Source organism: Canis lupus, chromosome 27 (assembly GCF_048164855.1).
Source record: "Canis lupus baileyi chromosome 27, mCanLup2.hap1, whole genome shotgun sequence".
In the NCBI taxonomy this organism is placed as follows: domain Eukaryota; kingdom Metazoa; phylum Chordata; class Mammalia; order Carnivora; family Canidae; genus Canis; species Canis lupus.
Genome location: NC_132864.1, coordinates 38,808,366 through 38,833,736, shown reverse-complemented (window position 1 = coordinate 38,833,736; position 25,371 = coordinate 38,808,366). Strand labels below are relative to the sequence as shown.

General features: G+C 53.1%; 1 protein-coding gene across 3 annotated transcripts in view; it reads left to right on the top strand.

The window, feature by feature from the left end:
* Window positions 1–437: 437 nt before the first annotated feature.
* Window positions 438–25,371, top strand: part of HIC2 (HIC ZBTB transcriptional repressor 2) — a 33,107-nt gene continuing 8,173 nt past the window's right edge. For 2 of the 3 annotated variants that reach the window (XM_072803639.1, XM_072803637.1), the window contains exons 1-2: window positions 438–524; window positions 24,925–25,022. In XM_072803639.1, coding sequence (XP_072659740.1) covers window positions 24,997–25,022 — 26 coding nt within the window. In that variant the 5' untranslated portion in view covers window positions 438–524; window positions 24,925–24,996. Of the gene's footprint in view, window positions 525–14,708; window positions 14,848–24,924; window positions 25,023–25,371 lie in introns of those variants that run through there. The other variant, XM_072803638.1, reaches the window with a different exon arrangement.

Below are 25,371 nucleotides of genomic sequence, written 5' to 3'. Positions count from 1 at the left end.
GGCGTGGGCCGGTGGGGGTCCAGAGTCCCCTCCCCCGCGGGGGGAACGGTCCGGGCGTTTCGGGGGTACGGTCTCAGTTTCGCCCCTGCACGTGAGGTCGGGGTCGGCCCGGGCGCCCACCGTCAGGGTCCCCAGATCGTCCGCGCGCCCCTCCCCCACGGCGCCGTCCAGCAGGCCGGTCGCCCCGCCCTGCCCAGTGTTCGGACCGCTCTCCAGCCCCGCCCCGCCGCTCAGGCCCCGCCCCCGCCGAGGCCCCGCCCCGTCCCGCCCGGCCCCGCCCCGCCGCTCGCCCATTCAGATGTGGGTCAGGGGTGAGCGGGCGGCGCCGACGTCACAAGCTTCCAAGATGGCGCCGGGCGGGCGGCTGTGAGCGGCGCTCGGGGCGCGCTGGGCGGGGAGCCGAGCCGGGCCGGCGGCGGGCGGACGGGGCGGGCGCAGGCGGCGCGAGACGGACGCCGCAGACGAGGGGCCGCGGGCAGGGCCGGCCGGCCGGCGGGCGGAGCGCCGCCGCCGACGCACACGAGGTGAGAGGCGGTGTGGGGCAGCGGGGGGCGCGGGTGGGGGCCGCGGGCGGGCGCGCCCCCGGGGAGAGGGGCGTGGGCGGGCGCGCGCTCGCCGGGGCTGGGCGGGGGCGCACGCGGACCCCCGGCCGGTCGCAGCCTGCCCCGGCTTTGTGGTCCCGGTGCCCGGCGGGGCGCGGGCGGCGGGGGACCCTGGGCACAAAGCCCCGGGGCCGCGCCAGGCCGGGGCGCGGGTCTGCGGAGCGGGGGTCGGCGGGCGAGCGGGCGCCGGCTCTTTGTGCCTTTTCATTAGCAATCTAATCCGAACAGCGTCGGGCGAGCTGCGCTGCCTGACAGGCGGGCGGGCTTCCATTATGCAAACGGCCCTGCGCCCGCGGCCGCCCCTCGGAGGGAGATTTTGCTCTTTCCAGAACTGCGGCCCTCCTTTGCCTGCGGTCCGTTTTCTTGCCCCCTCCCCGCAGGAAGACCGGCCGGGGCAGGGGCAGGGTTGGCCTTGGAGGGGCCGCTCCCAGAGGGCCAGGCCCTGCGGCTGGTGGGCTCGCTGCCCTGCCCCCAGACCTCTCGTGTAGGCAGCCACTTGGCAGGAAGAGAGATGGGCTTGGGGGAGGGGGTCGGCTGGCAGGGGGAGGGGACCGGCTGGCAGAGGAAGGGGGCTGAAGGGCCCCAGCTTGTCACTCTCTGTTTATCTACCAAGATGGTTCATATTCACATAGACCTATTCGGTGGGGAGGGTAGGTGTGTGGGGGGAAGGCAGGGATGCCTCTCCCTGGGGGGCAGTGACTTATGGAGAGGAGGGAACGGGGTCAGATAATGCGCCCAGCGGCCCCACCCAGAACAGCGTGGGACTGCCTGGGGAAGGGAGCCCAGACCTGATCCGGATGGGTTGGAATGGTTCTGAAGTTATTTATCCGTGTCTTCTATCCCCTCCACCCCCAGTGTCTTTTCTAGTAGGAGTTGCCAAGCACATCTGGAAAGCTAGGTTCCTGGCTCCCCCCTCAACAGCAGGAGGGGTGTAACCCAGGGAGGCCACCCCTCTGACATATGTGGTGGGGGGGAGGGGCAGAGCTTTGCCCATAGGAATCCTGTGGCGGTGGATTGTTGACTGATGTGGGGATTGCTGTGCCTCTTGTGCTGGGGGGAGGAGGAGAGCTGGCAGGTAGTGGAGGGGCCTCCAGAGCTTCTAGGCTGAACTTGGGGCACTTCTCCAGGGACTTTGGATGGAGGGATGGAGCTAGGTCACTCAAACCCAGGACCTTTCTGGAGCTAGCATTTAATGCTTCCTGGCTCCTGGCTTTACTTCTTCCCCTCCATTCCCATCTGCCAACTCTGGACTCCCTGGCCCTTTTAGCAGACATTTTCAGGAGCACAGGCCATGTGGCTGGTCTGTAGCCCTGGCTCAAGGAGAGAGTGTACACTTAGCAGAGCAGGGTTGCTGGAGTGGTCTGAAAAAAAGCAGATGGGCTGGCCTCAGGCTGGCCTCCAGAGACAAAGCTGTGCGGTGAGATTGCTGGTTTAGCGGGCTCTTAGCACCAAGGGGGGGATGGGAAGCTGATACTTGGGGGTTGAACTGAGTCTTTTGGCCCAGGACTTGGTCGACGTGCCTTGGAGTGAACCTTTGGTCCTGTACAGTTAGGCTTATGAAAATCTCTGGGTCCCATGGGCAGGCAGTAGACTCGGAAGGCTGGGAGGGAGCTCCTCACTTGCCTGCCTACCTTCAGGGTCAGAACTCCCAGGTTGGTCTGCTTTCCCTTGGCTTCTGGCTTTCTGCAGACCAGTTTGGGGGAGTTGCTGAGTGCCTCTTGCCCAGCTTCTCTGGCCGTTTGACTCAGAGTGCTGGTGTGTGCCCAGAATTTCTCCCTGCAGTGTTTTCCTGCCAGTTGTTAGGACTTGTAGATTAGTCACCCAGCTTTTACAAGCGATTCCTGAAAAGAAAAATCTCCCTCTGGTTGCTGGCTCTGCATAGAGGAAGAAGCAGCCCGAGGGAGCCAGGCCTTTAATTAAAGCAAAACTGAAATGATTGCTGCAATTGCTGGAAGGAGAAGAAGCAGTGCAGGTGGGGCAGAGGCGCTGCGTCCTGTCCTGCTGCGCAGTACCTGCTCTGGGGACAGGTAGGCACGATCCCATCCTCGTTCCCTGGTCTTGGCCAGCAGCCCAGCCTTCTCCACAAGCTGCAGTCCTGGATTAATCCTCACGTAGTGTTTTCTTTCCATAGATCAGATTTCTCATTTTGTTAATAAGCACAGCCTCCGATCCACTTGAAGTCAGCTGTCGTGGACTTGGAGCAACAGGGTTTTGCATTATTGAGCTGACAGGCCTGCTGCCTTCCCAGAGTCCTTATTGTGTGTCAGGGTCAGATCTGGTGGGGGGAGGGGGGTGGCGTGGGGGCAGTGCCTTTTAATCAGCAGCTAGCCCCCAGAGAAGGGCTGGCTGGGCAGTTCTGGTGAGTCGGAGGAGTGAGGAAGGAATAAAGTTCAGTTTACCTAGGGGACCTGTGGTGTTGCCCTTTTGCTGGCCTGTTGGCCTCAAGCTGTCAGCCCCACCCAATAGCTTGCTGCCTTGCCCACTGGGGCTGAGGGCCATTGCCCCCAGGACCTGATCACCGAGGGCGTGGGGGGTCTTCCTCTTTCTGCCACCTGGGAGGCAGCTTTCACCATCGAGAAGAAAAACCAGTCAGGTTCTTGCCCTCCTGACTCTCGGAGTGTGGTTCACATGAGGGACTCCTGGAGGACAGGGAGAGGGAACGGGACTTAGTCTAGAGTGGGACGTTGGCTCTACCGCTTACTCTCCGTGTGACCTTGGACAGTGATTGACTCTGAGCCTTAGGGTCCCCATGTCCAAAATGGGAGCAGAACTTGAGTTTACGTTCATGTCTCACTGCCCTCCAGAGCTCAGCCTGGGGAAGACGGGCCAACAAACGATGGTAAGATAGGCAGATAAGGACTGGCACGGTGCTGTATGGAGTGCAGGGGGCACTGTGGGGATGGTTGTAGCTGCAAGGCATGGAGGAAGGGGCCAGCTCTGGGCTGGAAGAGAGCCACGGACACCATGCTGGGTTCAGGCTGACTGTAGGAGAGGGATTTTAGTGGGGAGTGCATGGAAAGTCAGTGGCAGTGTGGAGTGTGGCAGGAGAGACGGGAGAGCCCTGAGGCAAGAGCTTGAGCCTGCAGATGCGGTGTGTTAGAGAAGCTAGCACAGGAGCACCCTCTGCGTGCCAGGCACCCTGTGAGGTTCTTTCACAAGCTTTTTATTCCTTCAACAAGATTTTCTGAGAACAAACACAGGGGCGTGGTGCCCAGCCTCTGCGGCTCAGCTGGATCATACTGGCGCTCACAGCCTTGCCAACAAGTGGTCGAGGTAGGGGCACACTTGAGTTTTCTCGGAATCCTTCCAGAGCAGCACACTGGGTAGTCAGTCTCCTCTTACACATTGGTAAATGAGACTCAACTGGGTCGTTACATAACTTGCTGGGGCTGCTAGTAAGCAACTGGTCGGGCTGGGAATGGAGGGTAAATGCCTTGGACTCCAGGGCTTTGTGAGGGCCCATGTGGTTCGGAGTTTAGAGCGGTTTAAGCTGACAGCCCCCTCCCCAAGGGGATCCTTAACTCAGGCTTAGGGGCTTCCAAACAGGCCGGGCCAGTTTGACTCTGCCTGGCACAGCCAGCCTGTGCTTCCTGCTGGGAGGGGCCTTGCCCCAAGGGATAGGGACCTGGGTTGGGGGAGGTCTCTGAGAGCTCCTGCAGCCCGGAGTGGGCGGAGTGGCAAAGCAAGAGAAGCAGGTGGGGGTTGGGGTTGTATGTGTGCCCCCACTGAGCCTCTTGTGCTTATCATAAGGGAGGGAAAGCCAAGAGGTAACTCCAGGCCTGTCACAGTCCAGGAGGGAAGGGCCCAGGTTGGGGTGCCTCTGCTGAGGGAGGTGCGGCTGGGCTGCATAGAGAGAGCGAACCTAAGAACCTGCTTGGGACAGTCAGGAAGGGGTTCAGAGCCCCTCCTTCAAACTGCTCAGTTTTCATGTTTCTTATGGTAATGTCCCATGTAGGTGGAGGAGACGGGGAGTGTGGCCTTGGGGTCAGAGCAGGTCCTTCTGTTAGTGAGAGGGGACACAGCAGCCATCTATGCCAAAGGGCCTTGCTGCTGAGATACGTAGCCTATAGTGGGAGCCTATTTCCTCTTTGTGGGTAATTCACCTCCGTGGGCGCGCAGGGAGAGTATGGATGAGGAGGGAGAGTGGGGTGAGGAAAGGCAGGTGGCCCAGTCTTTCAGGGCTGTACTTCCAGTTCTTCCCATTCCATTCCATGGCTATTCCAAGGGCCACTAAGGAAAGGCAGTGTTTGGCGTTGGCTAGGGGGCTGCTTCCAGGTGCGGAGTTGGCCTCTTGAGATGGAAGGGCTGCTGGCTCTGACACGGGCGTGGCCGCTGTGCAGACTTGTCCCATGCGTTCCAGGCTGCAGCGGCCTCAGGCTTCTTTCCCAGCAGCACCTGTGGGTGGGTGGGTTCTCTCAGGTGAGTATGGGGAGGGGCCACACCGGTGCCTTGAGACAGGTGACTACCTCCCCTCACCCCCCAACAGAGTAGAGGTATTGTTCCCATCACCACACTGGGGTCTGAGCTCCCTTGGCCTCTTAATCACCCTGGTCATAGGCCCGTGAAGGAGGAGGAATGCCTCATGGCCTTTGTAGTCCCCCCACTTGTGCTACTTTGGAAGATTGTAAGATCTTCCAAAGTGAATTCTTGTTTCTGAAATGATTAAGAAGGGAGAGTAGGGTTGATGGCTGGGATGGTGGGGTCTTGGCCTCAGTGGCCTGCCTCTCTGTAGACACCATGGTACTTCCCTTGTGATGGGTGCGTGCTACACATTGACCCATTTAAGTATGTGTTGTTACGTGTGCTGCCTGGAAAAGACCTGCCTCCTGGTGGCCTAGTTCTCAGTCCTGCACAGGAGGATCATCTGGGACCTGGTAGAGGCTGGCCCAGCCCAGACTATTTCTAACATCCATGGTTCCTAAGACTTAGAGATGAATTTAATGTGCAGCCAAGATTGAGAACTGTTGCTTTAGCAGGTGATTGATCTTTGTTGGTAGTAGAGTCAATCAGGTGGTGAGCCCAGATGGTCCAGTGCATTATGATCTGGGGTGGTCCCGAACTGCTTTACTCTGATGGCCCAGTGGGACTGAATTTATAGAACAAGGTGGGTTGGTCTTGGGTTAGCTACGAGGGTCTTGGAGAAGCACCAGATACAGAAGGGGTTTACTCTTCATGGTCCCTCTTTTTTTTTTTTTTTTTTTTTTTTCATGGTCCCTCTTACTTGGTGGCAGTGGGAAGGACCCCGGGCCAGTGTGCACTAAAGGGTCATCCTCTTGAAGGCCCCTGGGGAGCCACCTGCTGCCCTTGGCCCCAGGACTTTTACTCCTGCTTGGCTTTCAGAGTTTACCTGTTCTGGTTTTGTGGTTGCATTTTTGGCTTTGGTTGACGTCTGTCTGCCCTGGCAGGGCCTGACATAGTGACATTTGGGATCCTGTGGCTCCCTAATGAGCCCCCTGTGGCCATAGCTGGGGACTCCTGGGACCTGAGCCCCTGCTTTTCTCTTTGACCTCAAGGTCCCTGGGAGAGAGAGATTGATCCCTGAGGTTGCTTTTCTGGATTGTTATCTGGGTACGATGTGTAAGGGGCCAGGAAAGAGTATGCAGCATTGGAGGGAGAGCTTCAGGTAAGACCTAGCTCACCTGGCACAGCTCTCTTTGCTAGAACAGAACAGTAGGCGTCTTGGGATTTAGGGCATATCTACGGGCAGACAGAGCATGGGACAGCCCTGCGTGCTCTAGGCAGCTTACGGAATGAGGTGAGCAGCAAGGCTCCTGAGTCTGTGTGCTTCTGGTTGGTGTCCTGGATAGGAAGTGCTGTCCTGTAGGGAAGGAAGACCAGCTTGGGCTGGGGCAGTGAAGGAGGGGGCAAGAAGTCTGGGCTGGTAGTTGAGGAAGAAGTGGGTGGTGCTGGGAGCACAGGCAGGGTGCCCTTCCTCTCTGTTCTTTTCTGCCTGTGCACATGTTGGTAGGTGGACCCTGAGGTTCTGTTTTGAGAGCCAGTGGTCTTGGAGGGGTGTGTTCCTGCCTCAACTCTTCTGTCTCTTCATCCCACCTGCCTCCTACCCTGCCGCAGGACTTCCCTGCCCTGCCCTCCGGTAGAAGACTGCTGATGGTTTCTTTCTGACAGGTGCTCCCACTTGAAGACTGGGAGGATGGTTCCCACAGAGTTCCTGACAGAATGTTAGGGAAGTAGAGACAGAAGAGGGCCGGGGCCTCACGTTTGGGCTTTTACCCCATGGTAGCCCTTGTGGGAGGTGTTCCGAATTTAATTCTGAACATAACCCATGGAATGCCAATCATTTTATCAACCTTCACTGTACAAGTGGCTCGGAGAGGTTAGGCAGTCTCTGGTCACATAGTTAGGTATCAGGTAGAGAAGTTCTTTTTTTAAAGATTTATTTGAGAGAGAGAGAGAGAGAGAGAGAATGAGAACATTGGGTGGGGAGCTGAGCTAGAGAGTATTCTCAAGCAGACTCCATGCTGGGCACACAGCCTGGTGTGCTTGATCACAGAACACCAAAATTGTGACCTGAGCCGAAGTCAAGTCAGATGCCCAATCGACTGAGCCACCCAGGCGCCCTTATTTGAGAAGTCCTAAGACTAAGGCAAACACAACCACACGTGTGTGGCAGCCTTGAACATGTATGTATGTGTGGGCTCTGAGCAGTGCTTGGGCCTGAGGACAGTCAAGGTTTTCATTTTGAGTGGGATTGGCCATATGGCTGGCTTAGAAAAGCCTGGAGCTGCACAGTAGTTCCTTGTAAAGTGAGGAGGGACCAATACAAGCCTGGTGAGCAGGTCCGTTTCCTATTCCCCCCCACAGGAACTGGAGGTCAGACAGAACTCTCTGGGCATCCTTATCCTTCCAGACCCAACCCCTTCCCTTCTGGTACATTGGACTGTGTAAACTTGGGCTTCTGTTGACCACTTTCAGAAGATCGTGAGGGGGATGGCCTGGGGGTTCCTGGGAACTCAGAGCTGGGCTCTTTTCCTTCTTTTGGTATTCTCACTGTGCAGGCAAGTGAGTTGCTTGGCCACCACAGCGGTGCTGTGATGTGTGAGACTGGGCAGAGTGGCCTCTCTCAGTGATGTGAGGCTGTTTCTTGGTAGATGGGTGATCTTGGCGATGAGAAGAGGGGCCAAGCCATAGCCACCAGGTGCCCTGAGTGAGCCACCTCTAGTGGGTGCCTTTCTCACTGCCACTAGACTCCGGCTGAAGGTGGGTTGAACACTGAGCTTGGGTTGTCCTTGGGCTGTGGTAGGTGAACCTGAGCACCAGAGGGGTACAGGCCGAGAGGAGAGGACTGTTTCCAAAGTCCCACATTCCATGCATGTGTTGACGTTGATAAGGGCGGCAGGGCTGGCTTAGCTGCTTTGGGCAGGAGGGGACTTTGACTTCATGCCCCCAGCAGGCAGCGAGCTTGCACATCCTGCTTCCTGTAGCACCCCTCCCCCACCTCCCCTTCTGACCACCTCTGCCTCCAGAGGGCGGGGGCAGTCAGTCCAGGGCCCATAGGGGAGAGGCCCAGCTTGCTACAGAAGCATTGCCAGCTCTGAGTAAGCAGGCCCTTGGAGGTCTCTTCAGAGTTTCTGTCAGTCCTGCCTCTTAGAGTATTTGGTGAACAAGTGTGGTTTTGGGAAGAGTGCCTCTCTGTGCCTCACTTTCCTTGCCTGTAAAATGGGTAGTTAGAAATTTTTGAGGTGGTACATGTCAGCCTTCTCAGAGTGATTTGCAGACTGGGGTCCTTCAGACTGTTTTCACAGTACTTAGAAGTTACCAGCCTTTGCCCTGTGCAAAGCTGTGGTGGGTGGTACACATGGCCCAGAGTTGTGTTCTCCACGTTGGTGCTCCAGACAGAGATAGCTAGTCTTAAGAGTGTCCTGGGGAGGCAGTAGAGATGACTGAGTAGTAAATCTAGACCCTGGGGCACACACATCTTTTTTGTATTGGTGACAAAATGGGGAGTATGCATGACTACTATGAAGTCAGCTCTTGGGATCCCTGGGTGGCGCAGCGGTTTAGCGCCTGCCTTTGGCCCAGGGCGTGATCCTGGAGACCCGGGATCGAATCCCACGTCGGGCTCCCGGTGCATGGAGCCTGCTTCTCCCTCTGCCTGTGTCTCTGCCTCTCTCTCTCTCTCTGTGACTATCATAAATAAATAAAAATTAAAAAAAAAAGAAAAAAGAAAAAGAAGTCAGCTCTTGTCTCCAGAAAGCACTACATTTGCTTGGGCTGTGCTCTGAACTAGCTGCTTTTTCTCATGGTACATTGTTTTTACTTGAAAGAACGACGGACAGACAAGGTGTGGTTATTCAGACTTGGAGAATGTGTTCAGACATTTTCTCAAATGAAGAAAGCAAGCTTTGTCACTTTAGGAAAACAAACGATATGTGTTGCCAGTGCTAGAACACCTCAAGGGAAAATGAGAGTTTTAGAAAACTCTTATCCATCACTGTGAGCCTGACTTAGCCTTCACTGATAAGATCAGCGGTGATATTAACACATGGAGTTTTTTGGTGTCGTATAATGAAATGTGACAGCATTGGGAAGATCTGATCAAGTCAGTGAACCAAAATTTTCCAAATGACCAGCGCTTGATGTTGCACAATCCTGCGTGGATAGAAATGCGGTGAATACCAGTGGATTTTTACGTAACTGAATGTGAGATAGTCATGGATACGATTTCAGTCTCCATTGCAACTTTTTTTTTTTTTTTTTGGTTTCTAAAATATATTTCTTTGAGACAGAGCACAAGAGGGGGGGGAAGGGCAGAGGGAGAGGGACGAGCAGACTCCCTGTTGAGCTCGGAACATGATGCAGGCTCCATCCCAGAACCCTGAGATCATGACCTGAGCTGAAGGCAGACACTTAACTAACTGAGCCACCCAGGTGCCCCTCAGTTGCAACTTTTAAGGGACCATCGCTTGTCAAGTTTCACTATAATATCAATGTAGAAGAGCCATGATTAGGGCAGCCCCGGTGGCGCAGTGGTTTGGTGCCGCCTGCAGCCCAGGGCATGATCCTGGAGACCCTGGATCGAGTCCCATGTCAGGCTCCCTGCATGGAGCCTGCTTCTTCCTCTGCCTGTGTCTCTGCCTCTCTCTCTCTCTGTGTGTCTCTATGAATAAATAAATAAATAATCTTTTAAAAAAAAAAAAAAAGAAGAGCCATGATTAGCTGAAAGGATTATTAAAATACTCCTCCTTCTATCTGTAAAGTCACATTTCTTCAGAGACTTAAATCAAAACTACATATCTTAGTAGACTAGGTGTAGAAACAGATATGAGAATCTAGCCTCTTGTATTAAGTCAGATGTTACAGAGATTTATTTTTTAAAAATATTTTAAAGATTTTATTTATTCATGAGAGACACACAGAAAGAGGCAGAGGCAATTGCCTCCCTCCCTCCTTGCAGGGAGCCCGATGTGGGACTCGATTTGAGACCCTGGGATCATGCCCTGAACCAAAGGCAGATGCTCAGCCACTGAGCCACCCAGGCGTCCCTTCTCTCATGTATTGTTTCACTCTTCTCAGCACTGATCCTTCCTGCCTGGTATTTACTCTCCTAATAAACCTTTATGAAGGCCTGCTCCATGCCCAGTGCAGCTGTGGCTGCTGAGCTAGTGGGACATAGGGTCCCTCACCTTGGGAGCCTGGTTGGGGGTGAGGGTAGGTGCAGAAGGAAGCTGCTGGGCAGTTCGTGCTGACTTCGGGTCCTGGGAGTAATAAAGGGCCGGCTTCGCAGAAGAGGGCCACTCAGGCATGACTATGGACCAGCCAAGCTGAGAGGTGGGTCAGGGCCCCTCTGGGAAGCAACCTGGCCAGGCTGGAGTGTGGACTTTATCCAGGCATCGAGAATGCGTTGAAAGCTTTAAGCAGGGGAGTGACTGGATGAGATCGGTGTTTGAAAAAGATAACTCAGGGTTGATTGGACTCCGAATTGGAGGGGGTGGAGGCTGCAGAGGGGAGATGTGTGCTAGACTTTGATATTTTCACTTAGAAGGGCATTAACTGCCCTTCCTGTCTGGTCCTTTGGAAATCACAGTGGGATTTCCCTCCTGTTGGGTGAGGCACACCTGACCTCCCAGGTATGGAGGCCCTGGCTTCTGCTGTCTTCTCTTAGGACAGGGTGGTACTTTCTGGGTGTCTCCAGTAGGACTGAACTCTCCAAAGCCCTTCTTGGCATTTTGTTGCCGTATTTGCCTAGCTCTGTGTCCCTGCAGTGTTTGGAGGTTGGAGGGGGTGTCTCAGGGTCAAGTGACATGAGGGATGCTCAGTGAGTATCCCACAACTTTAGTCTCTGGCACTTCCTTGGATCTAGAAGGTCTCATCCAGCTCCTGCTCCTCTCGTCTGTCTCCCCTTTTTTTGGTACTCCTGCACAGAGCATGCCAGCTTTCTCAGTGGACTTGAAGATTGTGTTCCAGGTTATTTACAAATGTGTTAATGAGCGTGTAAATTACATATGTATACATTTTGGTATAGTGGGCAGTATATACTCTTGCTTCCCCTACCTCCAGAAATCACCACTCTTCTGAATTGTGGATTAACCATTCCCTAGCTTTTCTTTGTTGCCACCGTGGGCTTGTCTGGATCCTTGGGCTGGCGGGGTTTGGCCGGAGTTTGTTCTTTGTGCACTCAAAGCTGGGCATTAATCTCTATTTGGAGATTCACTGAAGTGCTGCATGTAGCTGTGGTTTCTGCAATCCTGTCACCATTTGGAATGGTCCGAAGTGACATCGCCCTCCACGTCATCATGCAGCCTGCCAATGGGAGTTCAGGTGTTTTCAGGGTAGGATTTTTGTTGCCTCCCAAGTATCCCCATTTTCACCCCACTGCTGGGTCTACTCCAGGTATTAAAAGCCTGTTTGTTTTCTGTCTCTTTTCAAAACATTTATTTAAAAATATTTGTTTATTTATTTATTCACGATAGAGAGAGAGGCAGAGACACAGGAGGAGGGAGAAGCAGGCTCCATGCCGGGAGCCCAACGTGGGACTCGATCTCGGGACTCCAGGACCACGCCCTGGGCCAAAGGCAGGCGCTAAACCTCTGAGCCACCCAGGGATCCCCTGTCTTTCTCTCTTATTTATTTATTTGTTTGTTTGTTTGCTTATTTATAAAATATTTATTTATTCATGTGTCTCTCTCTTTTAAAAGATTTTATTTATTCATGGGGAGGAGGGGGGCAGAGATACAGGCAGAGGGAGAAGCAGGATCCATGAAGGGAGCCCAATTTGGGACTCGATCCTGGGACTCCAGGATCACGCTGTGGGCTAAAGGCGGCACTAAACTGCTGAGCCACCTGGGCTGCCCTGTTTTCTGTGTCTAAACCAAATTTCGTAATGCAAAACAATCCTTCAGCTTCCAATGAGACTATTTTATCTTATAGATTTTACTTATTTATGAGAGACAGAGAGGCAGAGACACAGGCAGGGAGCCTGCTTCTCCCCAAGTGTCCTGAGACTATTTTATTTTTTTTAAAGGTTTTATTTATTTATTTACGAGAGACAGAGAGAGGCAGAGGCATAGGCAGAGGGAGAAGCAGGCTCCATGCTGGGAGCCCGATGTAGGACTCGATCCCAGGACCGACCCCAGGGTCATGTCCAGAGCCGAAGGCAGACGTTCAACCACTGAGCCACCCAGGCGTCCCAGCCAAGACTCCATTTTAAAAGTTGGGTGAGGGGCACCTGGGTGGCTCAGCGGTGAGCATCTGCCTTTGGCTCAGGGCGTGATCCCGGATTCCCGGGATCGGGATCGAGATCGAGTCCCGCATTGGGCTCCCTACATGCGGCCTGCTTCTTCTCCCTCTGCCTGTGTCTCTGCCTCTTTCTGTATCTCTCGTGAATAAATAAAACCTTTAAAAAAAAAAAAAAAGTCGTGTGACACTAGGAGTGCTTTCCTTAAGTCTCAAGAGTGGATCTCTGTCCAGTTCCATTTCCAAGATCTTGGCCCTCTCCTCTGTTAGACCCTGCAAGAGACTTGCTGGGCATGTGAGACATCTTCTGTAAGGTGCCATACCTGGAGGCTTTTTAGGCACAGGGCTGTAGAGTGTGAGATTGTGTATAAAAGTTCCCTAGTTTTATCCTTAAAAATTGGCTTTTTAGGACACCTAGGTGGCTCAGTGGTTGATTATCTGCCTTTGGCTCAGGTCATGATCCTGGGGGCCTGGGATTGGGTCCCACATTGGTCTCCCCTCAGGAGGCCTGCTTCTCCCTCTGCCTGTGTCTCTCTCTCTCTCTCTCTCTCTCTGTCTCTCATGAATAAATCAATAAAATCTAAAAATGTCTCTTTAAGAACTACTGGGTACCCATGGTGTTTCTACCTGATTTTCCCCCCACTTTTTTTTTTTTTTTTGATTAAAACATTCTAATCTTTGATCTTTAGCTGTAGTTCCTTGAGCCACTTGTTTGAGAATTGGGTTTGATCACACAGGAGCCAAGGGGGCTTTTCCTTCTGTTCAGCAGCTCCCTTTGACCCCCTATTCCGGAGGGCCTCTTCTAGTTTCTTCTGGGCTTCCTCCCTTTGATGTACCCAGCTGGCTGCCCTGGGACCTGCTCAGGCGTTGGTGGAATGTATCCTGTTTGTATCTCACCTGCCGCTCTGAATTTCCTCTTCTCTTATGGGCTTGCCTGATTGGAACTCCTCCTCTACGTGGAATTATCAGCTAGAAACTAGGCTGATTAAAAACTATCACCAGGGGGACGCCTGGGTGGCTCAGCAGTTGAGCGTCTGCCTTAGGCTTTAGGCGTGAGCCTGGAGTTCTGGGATCAGGATTGAGTCCCACATCCGGCTTCCTGCAGAGAGCCTGCTTCTCCCTCTGCCTATGTCTCTGCCTTCTTTCTGTGTCTCTCATGAATAAATAAAATCTTAAAAAACTGTCACCAGGTTGTTGTTACTTTGGATGGTAGATACTGATTTTATGGCGGTTTCTAGGTTTTCTGTAGGTTCCTGGCTGGTCTGCAGAGTTCACTCCTCTAAAATGGGACATTGTATATAAGAAATGTGTGCAGTTGTGAATGACAGCTCTGAGGGTTCTTCACAGATGGACATACTTGTGTATGTAACCAACATTCAGAATGAGAAACATAGCCCCAGAAGGCCCTTGTGACTCTTTTGAGTCACCTTCTGTCCTCCCCTAACTCCTCCCTCACCCTTGGATTGTGACTGCCTTCCAACTTAAGAATGGAATCACACCACATAGTCTCTTTTGGGTCTGGCTTCTTTGGTCAAGAAAGACCAAGGACTTTCTTGAGAGACTCATCTATGTGCATGTAAGTTAAACCATGTGATATTAACAACAGTCAACTGTTTTTCACCTATAAAAGGCACATATGTATGGTCTTGTGCAAATGGTCAGTCCTGCTCATGGCTGGGTAACAGTCCCTATACCGTCAACCACCTCTGTCCTGTAGGTGTCGGGCTTCTGTGAACAGGGCTGCCGTGTACACATGCTTGCCTGGGTTTTGGTGAGCATGTGGGTAGATTCTTCTTGGTGTATACCTAGGAGTACATTTTCTGGACCACAGGGTTTGCATGTTTTCATTCTTGGTCTTTTTTTTTTTTTTTTTTTAAGATTTTGTTTATTTGGGATCCCTGGGTGGCGCAGCGGTTTGGCGCCTGCTTTTGGCCCAGGGCGCGATCCTGGAGACCCGGGATCGAATCCCACATCGGGCTCCCGGTGCATGGAGCCTGCTTCTCCCTCTGCCTGTGTCTCTGCCTCTGTCTCTCTCTCTCTCTCTCTCTGTGACTATCATAAATAAAATAAAAAAAAAAAAGATTTTGTTTATTTGAGAGAGAATGAGATAGTGAGAAAGCACAAGCAGGAGGGAGGAGCAGGCTCCCTACTGAGCAGGGAACCCAATTCAGGGCTCTATCCCAGGGTCCTGGGATCGTGACCCAAGCTGAAGGTAGATGCTTAACCGGCTGAGCTACCCAGGTGCTCCTCATTCTTGGTTTTCTAAAATATTAACCTTCCTCTTTCCTCCTCAGGAAAAATACTCTTTTAGTCTTCACCCAGCTAATTAAAGCCCCATCATTACTATCTGGCATCGTTTTATTTTTCTCTAATTCCCCTTTAAGGTGCCATCTCAGTGTTATCCTGGCCAGGAGGGTCATGTCGCGTCATGGGGCATTGCTTCCTTAATGCCAGCTTGCCTTGAGAGTTTTGACTAGACCACGGCGACCATGTGCGTGAAGGGTTGTCAACTGCCCTTTCTTGGGAAGGACTGCCCCACCTACATTGAGAGGTAGTTCTTCCTGCCCTTTAAAAAAAAAAAAAAAAAAAGATTTATTGGGACCCCAGGGTGGCTCAGCGGTTGAGCATCTGTCTTCCCCTCGGTGTGTGATCCCGGAGTTCCGGGATCAAGTCCCACATCGGGATCCTTGCATGGAGCCTGCTTCTCCCTCTGCCTGTGTGTCTCTCTCTCTTTCTGTCCCATGAATAAATAAATAAAATCATAAAAAAAAAATAAAAGATTTATTTAGTGGTGCCTGGGTGGCTCAGTCTGTTAAGCATTAGTCTGTTAAGCATCTGCCTTCAGCTCAGGTCTTGATCCCAGGATCCTGGGATTGGGCCCCATTTGAGGCTTCCTCTTCCTTGGGGAGTCTGCTCCTCCTCTCTCTGCCTCTGCCCACTTCTCTCGTGCTCTTTCCTTCTCTCAATAAGTTAAAAAAAAGTATATATATTTATTTTTGAAGATTTTATTTATTTATTTTTTGAAGATTTTATTTTTTTGACAGCATAAGCCAGGGAGAGTGGCAGGGAGAGGGAGAAGCAGACTCCCTGCTGAGCAGGGACCCGGATGCAGGGCTCAACCTCAAGACTCCAGGATCATGATCCGAGCTTAAGGCAAACCCTTAACTGACTGAGCCACCTGGGTGCCCTTATTCCTGTTTTTTGGTCAGGAAATATTTTTTTGTATGTGATGAGATGTTTTGCTTTAATTATTTCAGAGTCCTTAGCTTAAAAAATTGTTAGCTACTAGGATTGATTTTGAATTTGTGGAGTTGGGAGTTTCTTTCTAGGAGCGGTGGGTGGGCAGTTGCAACTCTGTGACTCAGCTGTGACTGAATCTCTGCCTCTGGGATTTAGTTATCTCATCTGAAGGGTGTCCCCAGGGCAGGTGAGATGATTGTGATAGTGTCTTCCAGCCTGGCTGCCCAGGCTTTCTGGGTGCCTTTTAGCTCCTCACCTGTGGAATTTCCACCTATTTACCACTGTTCCTTGCTGTTTGTCTCCTCCCTTGAGGTCTCTGCCTACCATGCAGGCCCAGCAGCTCCTGTCCTTGGCCACGTTCTGTCTCCTGTTCCAGGTCCACTGTTGGTTGTTGCTGTTATTTATTATGTTGTTTTTAAAAAAAGATTTTTAAATTTTATTTATTTTTAAAGATTTTATTAATTCATAAGAGCCACACAGAGGCAAAGACATAGGCAGAGGGAGAAGCAGACTCCCTGCAGGGAGCCTGATACAAGACTTGCTCCCCGGACCCTGCGATCACAACCTGAACCAAAGGCAGACACTCAACCACTGAGTCACCCAGGTGCCCCGTTTTTAAAAAATATTTTATTTGAGAGAGCGCGAACATATGCACGAGTGGAGAGAGGGGCAAAGAAGAGGGAGAAGAAGCAGCAGACTCCCTGCTCAGTGAGATCATGACCTGGGCCCACGTCTGATGCTCAACCAACTGAGCCACCCAGGCACTCTCCAGGTCCACTGTTTTATTAATTACTCTCTAGGCTTGTTTGCCTGAGAAATAACGTCTTCCCTTTGGGAGCTCTCTCCTTCCTCTTAATACCCAGAGGTTGAGCATTTACTACTTGTAGAACATTGGGCTTTCCGGGCAGTAGAAAGCTTATGACCCACCTTAGTGTTTCCCAGACTTGAATGTGCATGCGAGTTCAGAAGGGTTAAAATTCAAGTTCTAGTTTTGAGGTCTGGAGTCAGACCTGAGCAGCTACATTTCTTGTGAGAGCCTTAGTAGTGCTGCTATAGCTGCAGCTGCTGATCCATGGACCATGCCCCATGATGAGCAGAACCTGTGGGAACTGGCTCTAGAGCTACAGGAACCAGTGCCTTGGGGCCTCGGTGCCTCCTGATTAAAGTAGCTCCTGGGTTTTCATTTGTTCCTTACCTGATGGGGATGGCAGATATCCTCTGCTCTGCTCTCCTTTGGGCCTACCCTCCTATGGGTGCTCCCTGCCTCCAGACTCCTGCTCTGTTGCTGCCAGAGAGCCTTTCACCAATAGCTCAGGCCCTTCCTGAGGGGAGTGCAAAGTGGTGGAGAGAGCCTGGAGGTGAGCATAGTTTTTGTAATAATCATAATCTTAAATTGCTAATCTCCTTCTTTGGTGCTCATCTGCCTCTACCCAGTGGCACTTATGGCTTGGCCTGGTGGGATACACTTGCCAGATCTTGCTCTCTGGTGGGACCCTGCCCTGTGCCTTTCCTGGTGCCAGGTAGCCAGTTGTGTCAGAGCCAGGAGGGGATATCTAGTTGTAGGCCCCAAGGCCTCTTGACTTCGCTTCTGGTTGGCTCCAAAGCCAGGAGAGATGGGACGGTTGTAGGCCTGAGAGAGGGAGAAGACCCATGGCTGCCCTGGAGAAGCAAGGTTTGCAAGCCATGGGTCCTGACCGGTTGGAGCTTCCTGCCAGGGCTTTCCTCACAGCAGCACTTTCTAGCCTTTCCTCACAGTGTTGAGTTATCAGGAACTGGCCCACTTCTCAGATGGAGGTGCACAGAGATGCAGGTGGTCAGGGCCCACGCAGGACTTGGCCTCTCATGGGCAGCATGGGGTCTTCGGTGGGGCCTGAAGGGATTTCAGGACAGACTCGAAGTCTGGCTGGGCTAGATGCCATTTCCTGTACTGTTCAGAGTGAGCTGGTGGGTAGGCAAGAGGGGCATGAGGGGCAGAGAAGGATGTGGACACAGGGTTCCTGATGATCATATCACCAAAGCACTGAGTGGAACCCAAATGTTTATTTCGTAGAAGCCGCGTCGGAGGGAGGGCTGGGCTCCTGGCATTCGCAGAGCCTGTTGCTTTCCAGGAGGATGGTCTGGGAGAAGAGCCAGGAGCTGCTGGCCAGCATCCAGGTCTGGGCTGGATTACACGGCTGGGCTTGCCCAGAGCACTGAGTCTCACCCACCACCAGCCCATGCCTGGAGGGACAGGCCAGAGAGGTCATGGAGGCCAGGGGTGTTCTCAGAAGAGCAGCGGGCACAACCTAGGTACCCAGAGCAGACTGCATGCTGGGGGTGGGGGTGGGAGGTGGATACCCTGTTACTCGTAGCCAGAAGTTTCTCTCTGGCCTCAAGGTGTTGAAGGAGCTGGGCTGATCTTATATACTGCAATCAAGAGAATGCAGCCCAGGTGAGGCTCTGCTGTGACAGGCAGGTGGCTGGTGGGTGGGCAGGAGGAGATGAGGGCGGAGGTGGAGACCAAGACCCTTCTGGCTCTGCATGGAAGGCGGTACTCCTGTAAGTCACGTCCCTGCCCAACAATGGGATGTGTGTGGTATCTTTCCGTTGGAGTGGGGAGAGCATGATTTCAGCTCTGGATCAGGCTTTTGAGTCCTCATTCTGCCACCTGCTTACTCTTGTGACCTTGTTGCAAGTTCCTTAACCCCCAGAACTTTGCTGTCTCATCTGTCCCTGGACATGGAGATAATACCCCACTCTTCCCCAGGAGGCAGACTGAGGTGCTGCCTGGGTGGATGGGTGAAGGGGAGAAAGGCTCCCAGTGAAGGGATGGGTAAGACTTCATGGAGCAATACAGAGAAGAAGGATATAGAGGCTGGATTTCTCACCTGGATGGCTCAGTCAGTAGAGCGTCTGATTCTTTATTTTTGGCTCAGGGTTGTGAGATTGAGCCCCGTCTTGGGCTCTGATGGGGCTTGTGGGCTCAGCGGGGAGTCTGCTTGAGATTCTCTCTTTCTCCCTCTGCCCCTCTCGCCAGTCTGTCTGTCTCTCTCTCTCTCTCTCTCTCTCTCCAAAAAAAAGAGGGTAGAGGGATATAGAGAAGGATTCCAGGCCATCGGAATAGGAGAACACAGTCCTGGGCTTCTGACCATGCAGGGCTGGTTGTTGGCTTGCAGGCTGGGTCTTGGGCTCTTCTGGATCCTAGGCTGTTTGTACCTTCCACATTGTTTCCACCATGCCCTCAAACTGTTCTCTTTCAGCCTGGGTGGGGCCAGGCCTCAAGGAAGACGCACCTGTTAGGGCTATACCTGGAGTACCAGGTGACCAGTGCAGGTCAGCTGTGACTAAGGCCGATGCTGACCTCAGATTCAGGCTTGAGGACAGTAGCCAGCATGTTTAGGACCCTTTCTGACACAGATGAGCTAAACCCCTGTGGGTGTGGAAGCTGCTTTGTGGCTGGCTGTACTTTGTCCAGCACTGCCTCTCTGTTTGGTACACTTTGTGTCTCCCACCTGGCAGTGGAGCCCTGGGTGGGCGATGGGTGGTTAGAAGATTCCTGTGTCACTGTTACTTCTGTCTGGGTGGGTGTTCCTTGCCCGGAGGTGATTAGGGAGGAAAGACAGTCTCCTGTTGGGTGTTTTGGGGTGGGCTGATTGGAGCTCCTCCTGTCTCCCAGCATAGCTCCAAGACTGCTGTGGGAAGTCCTGTTCAAGGAAGTGAGGGGGGGGGGGGGCACCAGAGAGGGGTGGTGGTGACAAAGTTTCTAAGAGTCCTGGGCCAAGAGGCCAGCCCAAGGAAGGGAGGCAAGTGGGCCTCTTTTCCTGTCTATCGTCTATTTTTTTTTTTTTAAGATTTTATTTATTTATTCATGAGAGAGACAGAGAAAGAGAGGCAGAGACATAGGTAGAGGGAGAAGCAGGCTCCATGCAGGGAGCCTGATGTAGGACTCAATCCCAGGACTCCAGGGTCACACCCTGGGGTGAAGGTGGCACTAAACCACTGAGCCACCGGGACTGCCCTATCTATCACCTTTCTCTTTAGGGCCCACCCTCCTGTTTGGGAGGAAGGTGGAGAAGTTTTCCGAAATTGGGAGGCCTTGCAGTCAAGATGCCCACAGTTGCCTCTGGTGGGGGGAGGGCTTGTTCCTCCCTGCAGGAAGTCAGGCCTTGGGTGGAAGGGACATCGTTCTGGAGCATATTACTCATGAGGGTTAGGATTGCCAGCTGTGAAATCGCACTCTGGATTTGGCCCTTACTCATGGGGCTAGGGATGTACTCTTCTGTCTCCAGGAGGGATGCAGGGCCTGCTGCCAGGCCCAGGGAGGTGAAGCTCCCAGCCTGATCTCCAGAGGCTACTGCTGGAGGTTGAATGACCAGAGCAGTTACTATTTTTTTTCTTGATTTTTAAGTAATCTCTGTATCCAATGTGGGGCTTGAACTCATGACTCTGAGATCTAGAGTCGCCTGCTCTTCTGACTGAGCCAGCCAGGCACCCTGACCAGAGTTCTGAATGCTCAGGCCTCCTGGAGCCCAGGTTCTGGACATGGTGGGTATCCAGGCTGAGTTGGCACAGTTCCCATCAGATAGATGATTAGAATTGTTCTCCTGGGCTCTCTGTTTAAGCCAAGATAACTTTTCTGTTGTTTTATTTTTCAAAAAAATTTTATTCGTTTATTTATTTATTATAAGGGACAGAGAGAGAGCATCTGTGTATGCAAGCCCGCTGAGGGATGAGCAGAGGAAGGAGAAAGAGAATCCCAAGCAAAGTCCTGCCAAGTGCGGAGCCTGACGTGTGGCTCCATCTCATGATCCTGAGATCATGACCTGAGCTAAAATCAAGAGTCAGACACCCAACAGCCTGAGCCACCCAGGCTCCCTAAAGATCACTTTTATTTTAAAACATCTTCTCATGGCTTTTGAAAGGTTGGGCCAGAGCATGTTCTGCTTTTTGTAAGGGTGCTAGAAAAGAGGCCTGGGAGGTGGCCTCATTCTTGCCTCTCCATGAGCCCTTTAGGCCATGTAGACTGCCTGGGATCATGGGCAAGTGAGGTTCCTAATGGGGTGCTGTTCCATGGATCAGGAGGGCATGGGGCCCTGTTTCCACCCTCCTCACTGGCCTTTTGTCTGGTGTGTGTTTGCGGGGTAGGGTGAGGGAATCTCAGGAGTATCCTTGGCCTTAGGCTTTGACTACCTACTGAAGACCACAAGGGCTGCTGAGCCAGGTTGGAATCAGGAGGGACATGGATTTGTCTGTGCCTTGACTACTATGCCCTGATGAGCTGCTTCCTATAGGTGCCCGGGATTTGTGAATGTTAGCTGGTAGTGAGCTGCTGAGAACGGCATGTCCTCTGGAAACTTCTATTCTTTGGAATAGAAGTTGGAATTTTTGTTTTCAATATGACATAAAAATTTGTATGCAACATGGTACCCAAATATCAGGTGACCCCTTGAGTTTTGACCAGTGAGTACATCTACCTTAACCCAAAAGCCTACCAAAATGAAGAGCCCTCCTTAGCCCAGAAAGCTCCTCATGCTCCTCACCCTCCACAGGCTCTTCTGATTTTGTTTCTACCATGGACTAGTTTTGCTTTTTCTAAAACTTAATTTATTTTTATTTTTTTGAGCTTTTAAAGATTTTTTTAAACATTTATTCATAAGAGACAGAGAGGGGCAGAGACATAGGGAGAGGGAGAAGCAGGCCTCCCACAGGGAGCCCGATGTGGGACTCGATCTCTGGGACCAGGAACACGCCCTGAGCCAAAGGCAGACATGCTCAACCACTGAGCCACCCAGGAGTCCCTCTAGAACTTAGAACTTAATTTAAATGGAATTGTGCATCTGTACTCTTTTGTGTAAGGTTTTCTTCACTTGACATCATGATTTTGAGATTTATCATGTTTGTGCATCAGTACTGCCTTTTTTTTTTTCCTTTTAGGATTTTATTTTATTTATTTTTTTAATAAAAATCCATTCTCCCCCAGCTTTATTTTTTTTAAGATTTTATTATTTGAGAGAGAGAAAGCACAAGCCGAGGGGAATGGCAGAGGGAGAGGGAGAAGCAGACTTCCCACTGAGCAGGGAGCCTGATGTGGGGCTCGATCCCAGGACCCCGGGATCATGACCTGAGATGAAGGCGCAGCCGCTTAACTGACTGAGTCAGCCAGGCACCCCAAGGATTTTTAAAGTAATATATATTTATTTTATATTTTGAATATTAAATGAACATACAGAATTTACAGTTTTCCTGTACTTCCACCTGCCACCCCCAGAGATAATCTCGTTTATTGATTGGTGATCATGCCCCCAAGATGTGTCTTTCCATAGAATGGTGTTGGCTGGCCAGGAATTTCATGTCTGTAGCTGAAGACGGTAGCTAGGAAGGAGCAGCAGATGAGTGCAGGGAGCTCGGCCAGCTCTCTTGGCTCAGCTCTGTGGGCCTGGTTTTCCTATGGGTGGGTGTGTTATTTTTATTATTTATTTATTTTTAAAAGATTATTATTTATCTGAGTGAGAGAGAGAGCGTGCTCAACAGAGAGCATGAGTGGGGGAGAGAGGGAGAAGCAGGCTCCTCACCAAGCAGGCAGCCTGACATGGGGCTCAATCCGAGGACTCTGGGATCATGACCTGAGCCAAAGGTACATGCTTAACTGACTGAGCCACCCGGGCGCCCTGGATGTGTATTTTATTTTTTATTTTTAAAGATTTTACTTATTTACTCATGAGAGACACACACAGGCAGAGACATAGGCAGAGGGAGAAGCCCCATCACCACCACCCCGCCCCTGCCCTCCACCCCAAGGAACCCAGCATGGGACTCTATCCTAGGACCCTGGGATCGCACCCTGAACCAAAGGCAGATGCTCAACCACCAGGTGCCCTGGGTGTATATTTTAAAAATCTGGGGTGTCCTCACCTTCAGTGTTTACGTGGGGGCAGCTCTGGCTTTTCTGTGGCAGGGACTTGGAAGGGGAGGAAAGGACCTGAGAATTCAGCAGAGATCTGTGTAGTTCTCTGCGTAATAGCCCAGCTGGGTAGGTGGGGGTGGACCATTTTGTAAACAAGGACCTGGGAAGGGAACCCAGGTGTTACATAGCCAGGTCTCTCTGTTCATTCTCCCCCAGCTTCTGTGTTCACAAGAACTGGCCTTCCCCAGGGACTGTGTTTCCTTCTGCCCTTCCCCAGGGCCAGCCTAGCCAGGGTCTCATCCCCTGCTCCCCTAAGATGGCTAGGTCTTGGCTTCAGAGGAGTATCTGATTATCCCACTGCCCCAGATCTTAGTCTTCCCAGAGCCAGTGCTCCAGCAGGCAACGGTTCTGAGCTGAGTGTGGATCCTTGGGGCCATAGGCACGCTGCCTGGGCCTGCTGCCAGGGGGCTCCTCGGTGCCAGGGACTGGTGCCAGGCAGTATCTTCATCCCAGCCTGTGGGCTCCTGCCAGGGCTGGGCACCAGCCCCTTTCCCCAGTGGGGTACTGCACTGCCAGCTTACTGCACCAGCCCACACACCCATGTTTCTAGGTACCTGGCACCCCGCCTCTCCTGGGGCTGTGGCCTCTCCAGTGTAGGTGCCAGCTGCTTCTATACCCAGTGTTGAGCTGTAGGGCAGAGGCCTTTGCTGGGAAGAAAGAGCAGTGCTTTTGCAGGGGTCCTAGCCCTGAAGCAGTGGGCACCCTCTCACCTGTGGTGAGGTTGCATTGGCACTTACAGCCCCCATGGTGGCCCTCGCTTGCCCCAACCTGGGGTGGAAGGCAGATAGGGAGGGTGGCATCGTACTGGCTGTGAACTCTCAGAGGACAGCTCTACCGTGGTCCCACTCAGTGGAGGACACAGTGAAGGCTACTCAGCCCTGCCCTGTGGAGTCCTTGTAGGGAGTTTGGGCCTGAGAAGTCCTGTATGACTCAACCTGGGAGACCTCGGTCAGTCACTGTGCCTTTCCATGGCTGGTGACGTGGCTGGCAGGGCTGGAGCAGTGGATACCCATGGAAGCCCCACTCCTCGCATGTGGTTCAGTAGTTGTTGGCCGGCTCTCTGACAAGGGCAAGTAATTCCGAGTGCAGGGTCTGGTAAGTGCTAAATTAGAAGCCACTGTGCGGACACCATGCCCCAGCGGGGCTTGGGGTGCCCTGAGATCCGGTGGGGAGCAGGCAGGTGGCACAGGGCTCTGTGGGGGGCATCTGGTTGGCTTGAACACATCGCTCTGGCTCTCTGTCCATTTTTTCAGGGCTGCTCTCACCAGTGCTGAGGTGGTCTTTGCCCCCTTCCTAAGGCTGAGCTCTACTCTGTCCTGCTGGCTACCTCTGGCTTGAACTCTCTACACAAGCAAGGGGCCCAGGCCGCGCCGCCTTCATTAAATGTAGAAATAGACACTCTTAGGCCTCTCTGGACCAACAGAGCTGGTTCTGCTGCCCTCTGGGCCATGGGTGGGATCCTGGACCAACCCGTCCCCCCTTCCCCCCATACGCCCCAGGCCACCCCATGAGAGGAGAGCTGTGCAAGGGGCCAGAGAGACAGCTGGCAGGCTGGAGCTGAGGCCTCTCAGCCACCCCGCACCCCGGGTCTGGTCACATTCCTGAGGGACCTGCTGAGCCTCCCTGGCCCTGGGGGTGGGGGAAGGGCAGGCAGGGATGGGCTCCAGGCTGCTGCAGGCCTCCGCCCCCACCCTTGGCTCCATTCCAAGGGAGCCTAGGCTTGCTGAGTGGGGTGCAAAAAGCCAGAACCTCAGGATCCCCCTCCCTGGGGACCTGTATCTTGGGGAGGGGGTGGGCAGAGGGGAGACCCTTTGCATCTGGCAGCAGCTGCCAGCTGCTTTGGCGGGCTGGTATTGAAAGGCCAGGCCCAAAGAAACTCCTGCGAGGGGAGGCCATGTGGTCAGGCTGGGCTGGGCAGGAGGGGGCTGGGCCCTCTGGGCAGGGAGGGGGGCAGTGGGAGCAGATCTGGAAGGGAAGGAGGCAGGAGAGCCAGAAGCGGTTGAGACTGGTTCTTATAAATAGCCCATTGCACTAGTGCCTCCAATTTTGACCTTTTGTTATGTAAATGTGGCCAGCCTGAGAAGGGCCTTGCCCAGGCTTCCTGCCACCATGCCTGCCCGCCAGGAATTAATGTGCCTGCCACCAGCTCCCCACAGGCCTCGGTGGCCCTTAGAGTACCCTAAATCCTAAATCTCCTGGGTGGGAGGAGAGTGCAGCCCTGCTAAGTTCTCTAGACCTGTGACTTGCCCTACCACTGAACCTGACTGCTGTGGACTGTGGCTGCTGTCCCCTGCCTGGCTGTCCCTAGCGTCCCAGCCAGAGAGATCCCAGACCTTCCTGGGAGTGAGGGCTCCAGGGCCACCAGGTGCCTTCCCCTTCACTGTCCTTCCTTCCCTCCCTTGCTGATGTCAATCTAGGTGACCCTGTCCATCTTCTGCTTCCCAGGTGACCAGGCATTGATGCACCCCCAGGGAGGCCGCGCGCTCAAGGAGGCCACCCCCGCTGGCTGCTGCTCACATGGTTTCTGGGCCCCTGGCACTCCGGTAGGCCGGGGAGGGGGAATTGGAGGATGGAGGGAGGGGAAGTATGGGGGAGGGTGGCCCACAAAGACCTGCAGTTCTCAGTCTGGTCCTTTGTGTGCACACAGTGTTGGGTAGCATGGAGGGGAGGCTGGGGCCCTGCTGCCCTCTTCCTGCAGAGGAGCAGCTGCTGTGGCTCACAGGCTCTTATAAGTCAGGGCCTCCTTCCCTTGGCCTGTCCCCTTGCCAGGCTGGGAGCATCAAGCACCCTGGGTGCTGGTGGGGCTGACACTGCATTTCCTGGGACTGGGTGGAAACTGTGCCTTGGGCACTTTGTCTTTGCTTGGCTGGTTGAGGGGCAGAGAGTGGCAGA